Below are 14,633 nucleotides of genomic sequence, written 5' to 3'. Positions count from 1 at the left end.
GCATGGCCAAAAGGAAATGAGAAGCCGCTTCTATAAATGATGTGTGTGAGGAAGGGAGTTATGGAGCCTCCAGAAATACTTCCCAGGTGGGGGAGAATAAGGAAGCAAGGAGTCTGCAGAGAGGCCCTCCCCTACCTGGATAGTAGGAATAACAAGGAACCCCTCTCTCCCCCTCCAGCCAGACACACAGCCTGCTTCCCCACTGCCTCCCAGCTGGGGGCACCACCTGCACCTATGGGAAGTAGGTATTAATTGCTATCAGCAGGGTAACAGAGTGGAGGGTTCTGATACCCTGCTTGTCTAGTGCCCTCCCCCCGCCCCTCGCCCAGGTGCAAATGACTTGAGAGGATGCAAGGCAGTGAGAGGATCAGGCCCTGGAGTTGGGAACGATCTTGGAGCCTGACTCAAAGCTGTAAGTGTAGGAGCGCTAGCCTGGCAGAGGGCTTCGCTAGCAGCCCCATTCCCTGCCCTGGCCACGAGCAGCATTTTAGAAATTGATGGTCCAAGATGGGGAGCGCCAGCAAGTGTGATGGATCCCTTCCAGAAGGAACATGCTGCCCTCGGGGTGTGGTGTCCGTAGTCACAGGGATATTGGTGGGGAATGGGAAGCTACCAGCTAGGAACGGGGATGTTTATTCCTGACTCTGGCGAGGGTGAAGGTGGAGGGAGGGTTCTATGCTACATGTTATCCAGGACGTGGGAAAAACCCACCATCCCCCAGCTACAGAACTGTGACCCACAGCTACGCTTTCCAGGGTGCTCTGTTTTAAGTCCCCAAGTCCCTTGCTGGTTGAACGGAGTTCCCGGACAGTCCAGTACCTGAAACTCATCACATGTCCAGCGGGATCCACACCACAGTCTTAGCCCTTCCTTTGTTCCAAAGCTTTGGTCAGCTAGCCATGAAGATGCCACACTGTGTCCCTCCAGGGGCCACTGGCCGCACTCAGTAAAGCTGCTCGTTCCATAGCGAGTGTCTCTCAGTAACCAGCCAAGCCACGCTCTCCTGGCCCTGCCATGAGTCAGTCCTGCTGGCCCAGAGCAGCAGGATGACCTTTCTGTTACAGCACAGTCAGGTGGAGACCCAGCTGGGACAAGGTGGCACCACTCTGTGGTGGAAGCTGTCAGGAAGGTGCCAGGGGCAGGCAACAGAGACGCACAGGAACCTGCTTTGTATAATCTGTCTGTCACTCTCTCCCCACGTCTTCAGGAGAGAAAACAAACAGCAGCTGTCACAGTGACTGACAAAGGAAATCGGCCTCCTGCAGCACAATGCAAATGTCTCCACTGGCACGTTGCCAGTAACCCCTGCTTCGTCCTGGGGAGCATGCAACAGGCTCATTAAAACTGGTGTTACTGCAGCAGAGCAGGGGCTAGGGAATGCTGGGGGCTGGCCCGGAGGTGATTCCTATTCCTTACAGAGAGCCCAGCACTGTGCTGCCCAGATGACTCGTTCTGTGGGGAGTAGAGAGGGGTGTTTGTTGGTGCAGCCTGGCCCCCCAGAGCAGCAGGCGACTGAGTTTCTTCCCACTGCCAATGTCCCGCATGGGTCTCCCCACTGCAGTCTCCCTCCATCGTCCAGCTTAGGAACCCCCAAGACAAGCACTGAGAAGTGGCAAGGAGGTAGGTTAGTGATCAGAGCAGGCTGTTGCGGTACCTGGGTGAGCTGCCCCTCTGGCCCCTCAGAGTCTTGTCGAGTGCAGCTGCACCTGGGGCTCAGGCTATGAACCACCATCTGGCGCCAGGTGGGATAATGTGACGCTCCTGCTCCATACGGGTCCTGGGTTGCAGTCCCCTGGTGCCAAGAGTGAGGCTGGGACCCTGCAGTCCTGTTCCCTCTGGGGCAGTGACAAACTGCCTCCTTAGAGCCAAGTATGCTTTATTCAGAACACCAGCGTGTCCGAGAGAATCTATCCTGCAAATTGATGCTATGCTGCCTAGCCAACCGGGTGTCTAACCATCTTCCATGGGGGACTAGCTCCCTAGAGCCTCTTCCTCAGAGCATGTCCCAGACACCTCCCTGAAGAGCCTCTGGCAACTGATGATCTTCCCTCTCCTCCTCTTCTCAACTTCTCCTCCTCAAAGGGCTTTTCACGGTGCAGTGACCTTTTGATCTCCAGACTCCCAGCCTGGCCAAGCTGCTGTGTCACTTTGGGCTGGAGCCTGACACTAGACCGCTCGTCCATAACTGCCCTTCCAGGGATGTGCCGAGCTGGGGAGCCGTTCTCTCACCTTGCTGCACAGCCCGTTCCACTACCCGCCAGTACAGAACAACACAGGCTACAGGAGACTCTAGTCAGGGCCGGCTTCAGCCTTTCTGCCACCAAAGATGAAGAGAGGGAGTGAAGGATCTGCTGCTGAATTGCCACCGAAGACCAGGATGTGCCACCCCAATCACGGACGGAGTGCTGCCCCTTTCTATTGGCCGCCCCAGGCACCTGCTTCCTTCGCTGGTGCCTGGAGCCAGTCCTGACTCTAATAACCCAATATACAAGAACCCTCCCTCAGTGCCCAGGCCACGTAGTGTCCAACTCAGTCTCTGTTTCTGTCACGGGGGAGACCTGGAGAAGGCAACATAACCTGAGCTGCAATAGAACAAGAACAAGAACTGAGCAATGCAGCATCAATGAAAGTGACAGACAGGAAGACACTATTTCCTCCCGTCCTTTCCTGAATGGACTACAAACAGACTGGCTATTAATTCCTCAGGGTAGGGGGTCGGGGGGGAGATGATCTGCAGCTCTGCTAGTTGGGATGCTGCTCGGTGCTAAGCTCTTTTCGCTTGCGCCGCAGGACAGATCCACGATGAGCTGAGTAATCTGAATGGTACGCTAGGTTGTGCGGGCAGTGCCTGGCACACACTGAGTAAATGCCCTGTTACCAGAAGAGTTAAAATAATAAATCATCCATCAGTGAGAACTTCTGAGCTGGGAGGCTTTTTTTTTAATAGAAGGCACAGCTCAAAGCTACTTCATAGGACAGGCAGGGTTGGCTGTTCTGTTAGCACACAGCTGTCGGCGATTGGTACGCTCCTCTTTCAGTTTTGCGGGTTGCATTGTACCTGTGCACTGCTGGTTAATCAACTTAATGAAGCTGGGCCCACAGCGGGGCTGAATCTGATTAAGCATTTGTGCTTTGGAAAGTGGGAAATGGCTAGCGGGTAGTAATCCGGGACCAGGCTTGAGCTCGTCATGGGACAAGAGCCACTTTCCTGCCTCAACCCCAGGCGTCTTAAAGCAGTAACTGAAGTCCCTGTTTTCCCTTCTGCTCCGATTCATCCACCCTTTGTTGGTGTCTCTGTTTTCTTCACAGCAAGGAGAGTTTTGACAGGATCCCTGACCTGGAGTTCAATCCAATTAGATCAAAAATTGTCCGTGCCTTTTTCGACAAGAGGTAAGACAAGCAGCCCTGGCAGCTAGCCGGGAGGTTTGATGTAACTGTGTGCGTGTCCTCTTTCACCGCGTTTAAACTATAACAAGCCTGCAAATGAAGCTGCGGGGTTTTGTTCATTTGTAACCTCTGTCTGATTTCCTTCTACTTGGTATCATTTCAATCTAGGGCAAAACCATCGGCCAAACAAACCGGGTAGTGCCATGTTCTGTCACTTTATGGGAGCAGCGAACTCTAGAAGGTTTTGCGAGTGCTGCAGTGAGGTGGGCTGAGCACTGCAGGGGAGAGGCTTTGGGGGAGACTCGGGGCTGTTGGTGTCACCCTGTCAGGAAGCTGGGGTGAAGTCACTGTGCTGTGAGCTGGCTGCCAGTGTCAGGATGCTGAGCAAAGCTACAGAGAGACACCCAGGGCTACTGGGCAGGCAGGGTACAGTTAAGCATAGGGAGTAGGTGAGGTCTGACAAGTGGCTCACCCAGAGTGGTGAAGTACCCATGGGCCTCTGGGTCACAGAGACCTTCAATGTTAGACTGGGCAAAGCACTAGCGACCATAGTGCAGGGAGGAATCCTGCACCGACCAGGATGGCATTGCTGGAGAAGATCTAATAGGCTGCATCTCTCATCTCTGATTTGCGATGGAAAGATGTGCTGGCTGAATGCTCGCTGCCAGTAGCTTCGTTGCTGTCCGAGCTGTCATTTCTCACCTTGTCTTCATCATCTTGAGAACATGACCTATGAAGGAAGGCTGAAAGAATTGGGTTTATTTAGTTTGGAAAAGAGAAGACTGAGAGGGCACATGATAGCAGTTTTCAGGTATCTAAAAGGGTGTCATCAGGAGGAGGGAGAAAACTTGTTCACCTTAGCCTCTAATGATAGAACAAGAAGCAATGGGCTTAAACTGCAGCAAGGGAGATTTAGGTTGGACATTAGGAAAAAGTTCCTAACTGTCAGGGTAGTTAAACACTGGAATAAATTGCCTACGGAGGTTGTGGAATCTCCATCTCTGGAGATGTTTAAGAGTAGATTAGATAAATGTCTATCAGGGATGGTCTAGACAGTATTTGGTCCTGCCATGAGGGCAGGGGACTGGACTCGATGACCTCTCGAGGTCCCTTCCAGTCCTAGAGTCTATGAATCATGCCTCTGCAGGAACCTACGGCAGGCATCAGATGGGTTAGCTGAAGAGATCAACTTTGAGGACTTCCTGACCATCATGTCCTACTTCAGACCCATGGAGATGAACATGGACGAAGAGCAGCTGGATCACTGCCGAAAAGAGAAACTAAAATGTGAGACTTCTCAAGAGTCCCCAGCTCAGGGTTCCCCAGTTTTCAAGGGTGGGCTGCACAGACGCCCAGCTCCTCCAGCTTTTTCACTTTTTCCTTACATTTGCAGTAAGGCTCTGGGTTCTGAGGTGCATGGTTATGATTTGGCTGTCAGCCATTGGAGCCCATGATTGAGCCTGTCACTCTCCTGTGCCTTGTTTCCTAGTTCTCTTTCATATGTACGATTCGGACAATGATGGGAAGATCACCCTGCAGGAATACAGAAAAGTAATGTATTGTTCTAGACTTCCCCCCTCCCAAAGCCTTTTCCAAAACCACTGCCACACCTACAACCAGTGTGACTTGCTTCCCGCTCCCTGCTAGGTGGTGGAAGAGCTGCTGTCAAGGAACCCCCACCTGGAGAAGGAGTCGGCGAGGTCAATTGCAGATGGTGCCATGATGGAGGCTGCCAGCATCTGTGTGGGACAAATGGTGGGACCCCTTTGGGTGGTATAATGATGTGTAGATATTGCGCCATGTGTCGCTGGACGCCAGGCCCTGCAGAGTAATCTGGTGCTGCTCCATGGGTGAGCAAGCTGCTCATGGCCGGTCTGGTCAGTGTAATGCACTCTGCTCCCATGTGCTGCATTTCAGCGCTGCTTTTAGGCTGGGCACTCCAGGGCCATATGTGGTGCTCTACCTGACGCTATCACTCTGCTCCCTCTTGCTGCCTGCCAGATCCCAATTGCAGCTGGGCACATCAGCAAAATGGGTGCACACAAAATTCATCAGACAAACCCCACTGGAGTAAATGGCCCAGCTCTAATCCCAGCGTGGGTATAGACAAGTCTCCATTTAGGCCCCATTCAGCTTGCGCTTACTTCCCATTGCAGCCTCGATGCCTTGAAGGCTGGAACTCTCAAGCCTCCCTTTGCTAAGAGGTCCAGAGGCCTGAACACCAAAGGAACAACAAATTATTCATCCCCTGTCACTGTCCTAATGAGGTGGCATTTGGTGCCTGTTCCTTCAGTCTGTATCAAATGGGCAGCTGTTGCTGGGGCTGAGAAGCAGGTGATGGTGCCTAGCTTGGAGTGTGGCGCTGCAGCATCAGTCAGTATTATGGGGCTTGTTTGCTGTGACGTCCCTGTCCCAGCAGCCTCAGTGCCCAGACGTCCAATTTTCTTGGGGCTGGTGTTCTGCTCTGTAATGTCTTCAGCTGTGCTCTTTTCCTCTAGCTCTGTTAGTCTTGGAGCCTCGTCTCACCTCACAAAGAGAGCAGCTCATGCTAACAACAAACTGGTTGCACTTGGGTGTTTTTTCCCCCTCGGTCTTACGTAATAATAATTCTTTGCACCCTATCACTGTGAGAGTAGCTAGCTATTACCCCCATTTTAGGGGTTTGGAAACTGAGGCCCGAGGCAAGGAAGAGGTGGGCCTCCTGACCCCCCGACCCCTGCCCAGACCAGCCTCTCTCTTTCACTCTTTTCAATACTATTAACAGAGCTAGAGTGGAGTTAATTCTGTCTCTCTTCCCAAACCATAGGAGCCAGACCAGGTGTACGAGGGAATCACATTTGAAGACTTTCTTAAGGTTAGCAAAGACTTTTGTGTTGCTCAGACTAACTTTTAAACGGGGAGCCTTGTTGGGGTGGGAAGAACTCTAGGGCTGAATTCAGCAGGAGAATTCAGTCCCCAAACCTGTCTTGTGCAGTAGGTACTACCCAAACCGTTTCGGGGTTGCAGTAACGGTGAAAGTACCTATGCACAATACCTAATCCTCTTGAGCTAATGTGCCTAAGATGCTGGTTCCCATGCTGGGCTGGCTCCCAGGGATGTTGCAAAGGCTGTGGCCTCATTTACCCACTGCCACCTGTCCTCCTTTTGTTAGTTGCAAAGCCACAACTGCCCCAGGCTTTTCTCCCCTCCAGACACTGCCAGGAACGTGGTAACAGCTTCCCAGGGTGCAGCACAGGCAGTGGCTGGGCAGGTTTCCCATGCGCTGTCTCCTGCCAGTGTGCTTGGTGTTGTTCTGAAGGGCTCACTTCTGAGAGGCGTTTGGTCTCCAAGGCCCCTTTGATCTTGACAGAGGCTGTCAGCTAGGGGTGCCAGATGGGACAGTGGTTTCTGTGATGTGGACCCTGGCCCCAGATGAATTGGACAGAGATAGTGAACTTGCTTCACACAGAGCTGCCAGGTGATAGCAACGTTCAGCCATTACCAGCACTGGCACCATCCTTGGTCATTCAGCGCAGGTGTTAAACAGACCAGCTCAGGGTAGAAGGAATGAGAAGGGCTCCTGCCTCTGAGGAGCCCCCAGGCAAGTCCATTGCTGGGAAAAGACCAAGCCCCTGATGTCCATCACGTTTAACTCTGCCTGTTCCAACTGCAGATGTGGCAGGGGATTGACATCGACACCAAGATGCACGTCCGCTTTCTAAACATGGAGCCTATTGCACACTGCCACTGACCTCTGCCAGTCCACAGAGCCACTGACCTGCAGGGAGAGGGGAGTGGAGCCTTGGGCAGAGGAGCCAGGCCAGTGCCCTCCAATGGCAAGTCCGTGCTTTGGGTATCAGATGTCTGTCATTTTGCTACTGGTGTGTGTGATTAAATCTTATGAGGTCCCTGTGTTCCCACAGGGGCTGCATTGTGCTTTGTAGAAATGTCTGAGGCTTAAATGCTGACTTCTTTGTATAATAAAATAGTTTTGTTTTTTACTCTCTGCCCGAGGAACATTTTTCCCCCTTCAAGTTGGCCTGGAACCTGGGAGTGCAGCTTCTCTGGAGCCTCCTGGTGCAGAGCAACAAGTTTAGCGACAAGGAGGTGATGCTGTCAGGGGGATAATAGGAAGCTGTTGTCCTCAGCTGGAAAGCAACTGCTCTGTTTCCACGCGCATGCTGTTGTCCTCAGCTGGAAAGCAACTGCTCTGTTTCCACGCGCATTGCAAGCACAATAAATCACTCTCTCCCGCCCTCTTGCAGCCAAGGATGTGCTCAAGCATGCGGAGTGGTTTTTCTCCATTTGCAATTTTCACATGGGTCCTTTCTGGGGGATCTTTGACCACAGCAGCCAAAAAAACCCAAACAAAGAGGGGACCCAAGCTTGATGTAACAGGGAAATGTGTTGGACTGGACCTTTGTCACCTTTCAGATCCAATGTACAGATGGGCAGGCCGCCCGCTGTCAACCTATGACTCATATACTCAACCCCCCCCCCCCATACACACTGAATTTATCATGCCACTCTGACTCACCTGCCCTCTGCTCACTAACCAATGGGCTTCTGGCATTCCCATTAGCTGAGCAGCTTAAAGCAACCCCTCCTCTCTGTTTGCATGGTAAGCTCTTGGGGCAAGCAGTATCTCTCACAAAATATGTACATGGCATCTAGCCTCGTGGGTGTCTCATATCTTTGTGGGCATTGCCAGGTGCTGCTGTAATACAAACGATAACCTCAATTTAAAAAACAAAATCACCTGCCCTAAAAAGTTTCCTTTTCTTCTAGTTTGTTTATTTCCATCTCTAAATGTGCACAGACACAGGCAGGCAAGGGGACAGTGACATGTTTCAAGTCTTGCCAACCCCAGGTCCCAGAAATGGAAACTTTCTACCAGTGAAAGCGGCTAAGATCCAATATCCACTGAGATGTTCACTTATTTCTAGGCCTGGCAGATCAAATTCTATATACTGTATAAAAAAGCAAACTGAGACCTTCTTCCTGGCTGGTATTAATATATACAGTTCTTCCTTTGGACTCCTGTCACCAAGGCAGCCGGTGGTAGGCAAAAATAGGGGCAAAAATACTGTTTTTAGAAACTATTGTTTTTTAAAATAGTTTTTTCTGGCGCAAACCAAATTCAAGTGGCCTAAACAAAAATGTTTCTATGCCACAATTGGGCAGGGGAGGGCAGGACAGCCCCCTTGCATGCCAGTAAAACCATTATGCCAGCAAGGAGTGTGTGGGTGTACACTAGAGATGGTTCAGTGCATGTATCTGTCTTAAGCAAGCACCCTAGGGCCCAGTTACGTTTGGTTGCCTAGCAGAGATTTGCCCTTAATTAAAGGGTGAGCAAACGTGTGCTGGGAACCTTGAAGATACTTGAGAGCACGTTCTTAAGAACGAGCATTGGGGGGTTTTTAGTGCAGGAGCAGCTGTGGTGGGGGTGACACGTTTCTACACTTAAGCTTGGAGTAGCTATGGTACAATGCTCAGGGGTGTGAAAAAGTCCACCTCTGCCACCCCATACGCAAGTTTCACTCTGTCCCCACCAGCTCTTTGTCGGCAGGAGATGCTCTGCTGGTGTGTTGAATTTTAAACAAGTTCTGGGGAGCATTTGAATGTTATCTTCCCCCCTCTCCATGCTGAGAGCCCAGGCCCAGCTCGGGCCCATTGCCCTCTCCCTAGCACAAGGCAAGTACTCACACTGACGTAGGGGAGCCCATGGAGTACACATTGATGGTGGAATTATTAGCATCGTAGAGTTTTTTCTGGCAACAGAGACCTCAGAGCGCACTGCAAGAGGGAGATGTGGGATATTCAAGGCATAGCTGTGTAGATCCACATGCATTCAGGAGGAGCCTCCATCAGGGCTGTGCACCATGAACCTGTCTCACACCACCTACCCCCAAGCGCATGCAAGGCTGTGCCAGTGCCAACCGCCACTCCTTTCCTTCCTTCCAGCTGGGGCTGAGAGCCAGAAATCAGTTTGGTGTATCTTCAAAAGCTCGGCCCTGGCATCTGCTGGAGACACTTCCATGAAAGAGAGCTACGCCTCTCCTTCTGCAGCAGCAAGCACTCTCCTGATTCCTTCCAACACGGCCTAATTCCAGGGATCCCTGAGCATCAGGACCAAGTGACCCCATGGTCACCCTCACTGCCGTCAGGGATGGAGACAGAAAGATGCCTGGAGATCCGTCAGCCCAGTCCTGTTCTCCCTTCACTGACTCACGTTACCCCATAACTACCCCCATCCTGTGGCCCACCTAATTACAACTAGCCTGATCCTTAGGGAAACAAAGCCCTGTGACTCTCTACTTTGCAACAAGGTCACAACCCAAGTCTCGAAGAGACCATTCAAAGACTGGACAGCCCAGCAAAAAGATCAGGATCAACCTTTGCTACCAGGTCTAGCAATAGCAACAGCACTACCTGTTATCCCAATGCACCCCCACTCCAGCTTCTGTGTCTGGGCAACTCTGTGGGAAATCGTGCAATCCCTGTTACTGCTCCCTGAATTTAACACTACTTCACAAGGCCACCTGATACAAAGAACGATGCATCCCTCATTATTGATCTGTCTTTGTCCCAGGAGCGAGTAGGGAGCCAGCAGAGCGGATACTGCTTCCCCTCTGGAAGAGGCAGTGATGAGATCCCTCTCCCCTCAAGTGCTGCTCCTGCTCCAGAAATGTCCTGCCAGGCACCAGTGCTGGAATTCACACTCCCCACCCAGCCAGGCTTCTGTGCTAGAAAAGCACACTTTTGTTCCTTGACCAACAGGCTGTGGCTTGAGGAGCAGCCCCCTCAGCAGGGGATCTTCGGGCAGTTGGGCACTGAGCATATTGGCATTTTAGGCCATCCTGGATCTGTCCTTGCCCTGGTAAAGGCCAGGTGGTTACCTGTTATTGCTGCAGGAGCACTGGAGTGCTTTGAGCATGTGCTCAAGTGGAACACAGGTAGGCTGATTGCATCTAACAGATCCTAGTGAAAATAAATCATATTTCATCTGTACAGCAAAAGGTCCATTTATAGCATTGTATAAATAACTACTCTGAAAAGCAGAGCAGGACATTCCCTCTCAGGCAAAGAAGCTAATTACTCATATCTTATCATGGCTACTTTCTAACACCAGCAATATCCTAGTTTGCACGTGAGTATGTAGTACAGCTGGAATGAACAGAAATCCTTCTGAATCTGCTGTCTGCTAAATGAATGCCAGGGATAGGATCAGTCCTATTAAAGGGACAGCCCTCCAGTACACCCAGTGGAAAACTGAAAAACAGTAGCAGCATTAAGGGCCCATTGCAGACCAGAGCAAAACCCCCAATAACGGAATACGCCCATGTTTGGTTCTACATGAACTGGTGCCAGTGCACCAAACCAGGCTATTTCATCAGACAGCAGTGATTCTTCACAGGACACACTCACAATTACTATGCAGAGCATCTCTTTGTCAGCAACCCATCAGCCCCTTCAGTCTATTAAGGAATAATAAAGTGAAACAAAAACAAACTAGATAAGCCTAGGGAGGAATGTGAAAATGTCAAGATGGATTCCAGGGAGAAGCTGTAAAGCAGGTTGGGACAATGTGCCAAATGCTTCAGTTATCAACCAAAGGGAAGAACAAAGTTGCCTAGGGGCAAGGAGGTGTGGGTAAGGAGTGGCCAAGAGAGTCAGGGAGCATGGTGTAAGGTTGAACAGAGGTTCACACGACACAGCAACAGGTCACACATTATATTCGGTGGGGGACAGAGGCAAATAAAGAGTTGGGTAATCTGGCCACACTCGCCTGCTCATGTTAGAATAAAGACAGGGATATCCAGTTAATGAATAGCAGAAATGCTCTTCAATAGGTTTTTATTACACACCTGAACAAAACCAGATGCCCAGGCTGTAAACCATGGAGCAGAAGGAAGGGAGCTGGCCTCTCCGAAATGGAAGGGATTGTTAAATTACACTACAGAGATCAGAAATACCCAGGGCTTCTTGAAAACGTAACCTGTATTTTATTGTGTAGTCAGCTTGACGGAGTTTTTCTTACACATTTCCACTAGAGCAGTGTGTTAGAGAAAAGTAACAGGGTTATTACAACCAAATAACACACACAAGTTTATTGAGGGTCATGGAAAACATTACAAGCCAAATACAATAAATAATTGTAAAAATGATTTCTTTTCTCAGGCAGAAGAGATTCCCCTGGGACTCTTTCAGTATCCGGAGTGGCTAATTTTTATGTGAAGAGACAACCCAAAAAGAACCATTTCACCAACAGACTTGCTACCCTGCTCTATATATAAAGTTGTGCTGATTCAACTAAAGGTGTGATTTTAAACCCATTTTGTTAAACCAGTGAAAAAACACGTAGACACACTGAATCCATTTTAAACCTGATTCATGTTGGTTTAAACTTGCACTGAGAAAAGTACAGGTGCAAGCTAAAACAATAACCCCCCGTTTTACACTGATGGAAGTTATGGCCACGCAGGACTTGGCACCAGCTTAGCCAAATCAGTTTTTAAACCAATTTTAGTTAAACCAATGCAGCCTTTGTCTGTAGACAAGTCCATAGTTCTACTCTTCTTATCAAGGGTTGGACACAGCCATGTACAATTCAAAGATGTCAACACGAGTTAATCACGCCCAGAGGATGCAAAACAGAACCTGTGTAGTCACCTAGTTTGGCAGCTCTGTCCTCTCTACTTTGCTAAATGGGCACAATCAGTCTCAAAGACCATGTTATCTCAGTGATTATAAGAAGGTTCATAGAATCATTATTAGAGACAACTTGGAATCAAAACGACTTCCGAGACAGTGGAAGGATGCAGTTCAGTTACAAGGCACTGCCCAGCCTTGTACCTCAGTGCACAGTGATTAGCCCACCCTAAAATCTGTAAGGAGGAAAGTCCTTACAATAACAAACATTTATGAACCTTTAATGTATAGATTCGGAGATTTTTAAAAATTACAATTTATCTAAAAAAATAATTCTGAGGTGTTTGGCCAGCTTAGTTTCCAAGCTGCTCAGGCCTGGATGAGAGCAAGCTGCCTCCTATGCAGAGTGCATTGTGCTTCATCCTGTTGCAGATTGCTGGACATGCCCTGCCTGCAGCACATGCAGGGAGACAAGAACTGGCAACTTGTTACGCAGGAAAGAGATCCCAAGCTTGTGGCTCTGCAGCAGGCCTGTTCCCAGTTCTTGTTTCTTTCTCTCAGGACAGCCAAGCATCTGCGAATGCCTGAGCGCTTCTGTGTCCTTATCATCCCGTTGAGAAAGTGTCAATTCTCTTTCACTTTGCCACTCAGGGGTCTCCTTTCCCCCATCAAGGCACATCGATCTGCCACGAGAATGAGGTCACCAACACTCTTCCGGTGAGCAGCGGGAATGGACCATTTCCCCAAGTTTAAGTCTAAGTCTCCCACTCATTTTTCAATCTCCACTGACCAGAGCGAAGGTTCAAAGGTCATTTTGGATCATCAGTATGTTTGAGTGATACATTTGGGGGCAGCCTCAGAATCTGCTCTTGCATATGCCTTCAATTTTCAGCAAGAGCCCAGCCCACTAAATGTGTTGGAACAAGTCAATGCAATCTTTAGTAATCACCTCTTGTGATTCCCAGTTTCCTTTCTGCTCCATGGTGGTTGGTAGGGGACTGGACCACAGAAAACCAAGGAAAAACCATTCCTAAGTTACCAAAATGTTGTCATAGGGGACAGCAAGGCCAATGTTGTAGTTGTAACCAGTCACTTCATCGTAGGAAGAGCGACAAATAGGAAGGACACTCTCTCGAGCCAGCTGGTCCACTGAGAATTCATAGGCATAGATGATACCTCGATGCCTGGGCAAAAACAAACAAGGACAACATGCCATTTCTAATTGTGTTACAAGCAAAGTCAAATCTTTACCAACAAGTCTGGTATCCTGCTTTCAGAAGCAGCCAACACCTGTTGCTTCAAGAAAGCAAATGAGGCCTCAATACACCATGAACATTTGTGCAGTATTGTAGACAGAAGGAAATCCCTTCCTGACCCCTGCAGTGTTCGCTATATGCCCTGAACATGAGATTTGATTCTCTTACTTTAACAATATATAGATATAACAGCTACCTGCCCATGAATGATCTAATCCGATTCAGGGACAGGGAAAGTCAGTGTATTATAGCTGAATACTTGGAATCAGAAAGGGAAAATTGACCTGATATGCAAATGCCAGGACCTTAGTTTATGCTTCAGCATTTTCCCTTTGGGAGCTAATGCCATCACTAACATTTAAAGCAAGGCAAGGAGCTGCATTCCCTATGCGGCTTCAGGGGGTTGTGTGTTCACCTACTGAGGAGGAAACAGACTCAAGTTCAGAGGCAACATTGCTTCCCAACAGCTTGGAAGATTTATCTGCTGTTAAATGCTGCAAATCTATTTTGTTGATGGTTTGGCATGGGGTGTTTTTGAACTGATATATTTTTGTAAGTGTCTCCACTCCTCTTTAAGACTGAGCGTTCAGATGCAGAAACTTCTGCCCTCCAGAGCCTGTTCACTCACCTCCGGTGAGCTGTCAGGTCATCATCCATGATGCTGGCACCCCGGGGGTTCTTCTCATCTGGGATGTTTGCTGTGATGAGGCTGTGAGTATTGAACCAAATATGACGGACTGGGTGTCTAGAAAATAAATAGCAGAACTGGGTGGGAGAATCCACTTACACACGTATCAGACACCTAATGATCTAATAGGAACAATGACAAACCTAACTCAGCGCCCTGTCTTTAGTCACAGGTTGAGAAACTAGACTTTCATTTCTTCTAGGCATGACAGTAAAGCCTCAGAGATACAAACTCCTTGGGAATGGAGGTTGTCCGTAACTTTGAAGTGTCCGTAACTCTGAACAAAACATTATGTTGGTTCTTTCAAAAGTTTACAACTGAACATTGACTTAATACAGCTTTAAAAAACTTTACTATGCAGAATAAAAATGCGGCTTTCTTTTTTTTTTGTTATTAGTTTATGTTTAACACAAGACTGTACTGTATTTGCTTCTTTTTTTTTGTTTTTGGTCTCTGCTGCTGCCTGATTGTGTACTTTTGGTTCCAAAGAAGGTGTGTGGTTGACTGGTCAGTTCCTAATTCTGCCATTCGCAACTTTGAGGTACTACTGTATCTATTTAAAGTATGAAACTGAAGCTTTTAGCACCATCTAGTGGCGTATTGCTAGAACACAGATGGAACTGAGAGCATATCGCAGGCAATGCTATGCGGCAGCACATTCATAGACTCAG

At 49.1% G+C, this 14,633-nt stretch overlaps 2 protein-coding genes across 2 annotated transcripts in view; one reads left to right on the top strand and one right to left on the bottom strand.

Annotated features, from left to right (window-relative positions):
• The window catches only part of TESC (tescalcin), a 31,688-nt gene extending 24,321 nt beyond the window's left edge, over positions 1–7,367 (top strand). Inside the window, exons 3-8 of the mRNA XM_050924155.1 lie at positions 3,310–3,390; positions 4,535–4,674; positions 4,877–4,938; positions 5,035–5,142; positions 6,194–6,241; positions 7,040–7,367. Coding sequence (XP_050780112.1) covers positions 3,310–3,390; positions 4,535–4,674; positions 4,877–4,938; positions 5,035–5,142; positions 6,194–6,241; positions 7,040–7,117 — 517 coding nt within the window. The 3' untranslated portion in view covers positions 7,118–7,367. The remainder of the gene's footprint in view (positions 1–3,309; positions 3,391–4,534; positions 4,675–4,876; positions 4,939–5,034; positions 5,143–6,193; positions 6,242–7,039) is intronic.
• A 3,982-nt stretch (positions 7,368–11,349) lies between these two features.
• FBXW8 (F-box and WD repeat domain containing 8) overlaps positions 11,350–14,633 on the bottom strand; it is a 68,159-nt gene continuing 64,875 nt past the window's right edge. The window contains exons 10-11 of the mRNA XM_050924138.1: positions 13,903–14,019; positions 11,350–13,202 (exon numbers count right to left, since the gene is read on the bottom strand). Of these exons, the coding sequence (XP_050780095.1) occupies positions 13,049–13,202; positions 13,903–14,019 (271 nt within the window). The 3' untranslated portion in view covers positions 11,350–13,048. The remainder of the gene's footprint in view (positions 13,203–13,902; positions 14,020–14,633) is intronic.

Source organism: Gopherus flavomarginatus, chromosome 15 (genome assembly GCF_025201925.1).
Source record: "Gopherus flavomarginatus isolate rGopFla2 chromosome 15, rGopFla2.mat.asm, whole genome shotgun sequence".
NCBI classification, from domain to species: Eukaryota; Metazoa; Chordata; order Testudines; family Testudinidae; genus Gopherus; species Gopherus flavomarginatus.
Note: the sequence above shows the minus strand (reverse complement) of the source record. Positions and strands in the feature narration are given on the sequence as shown.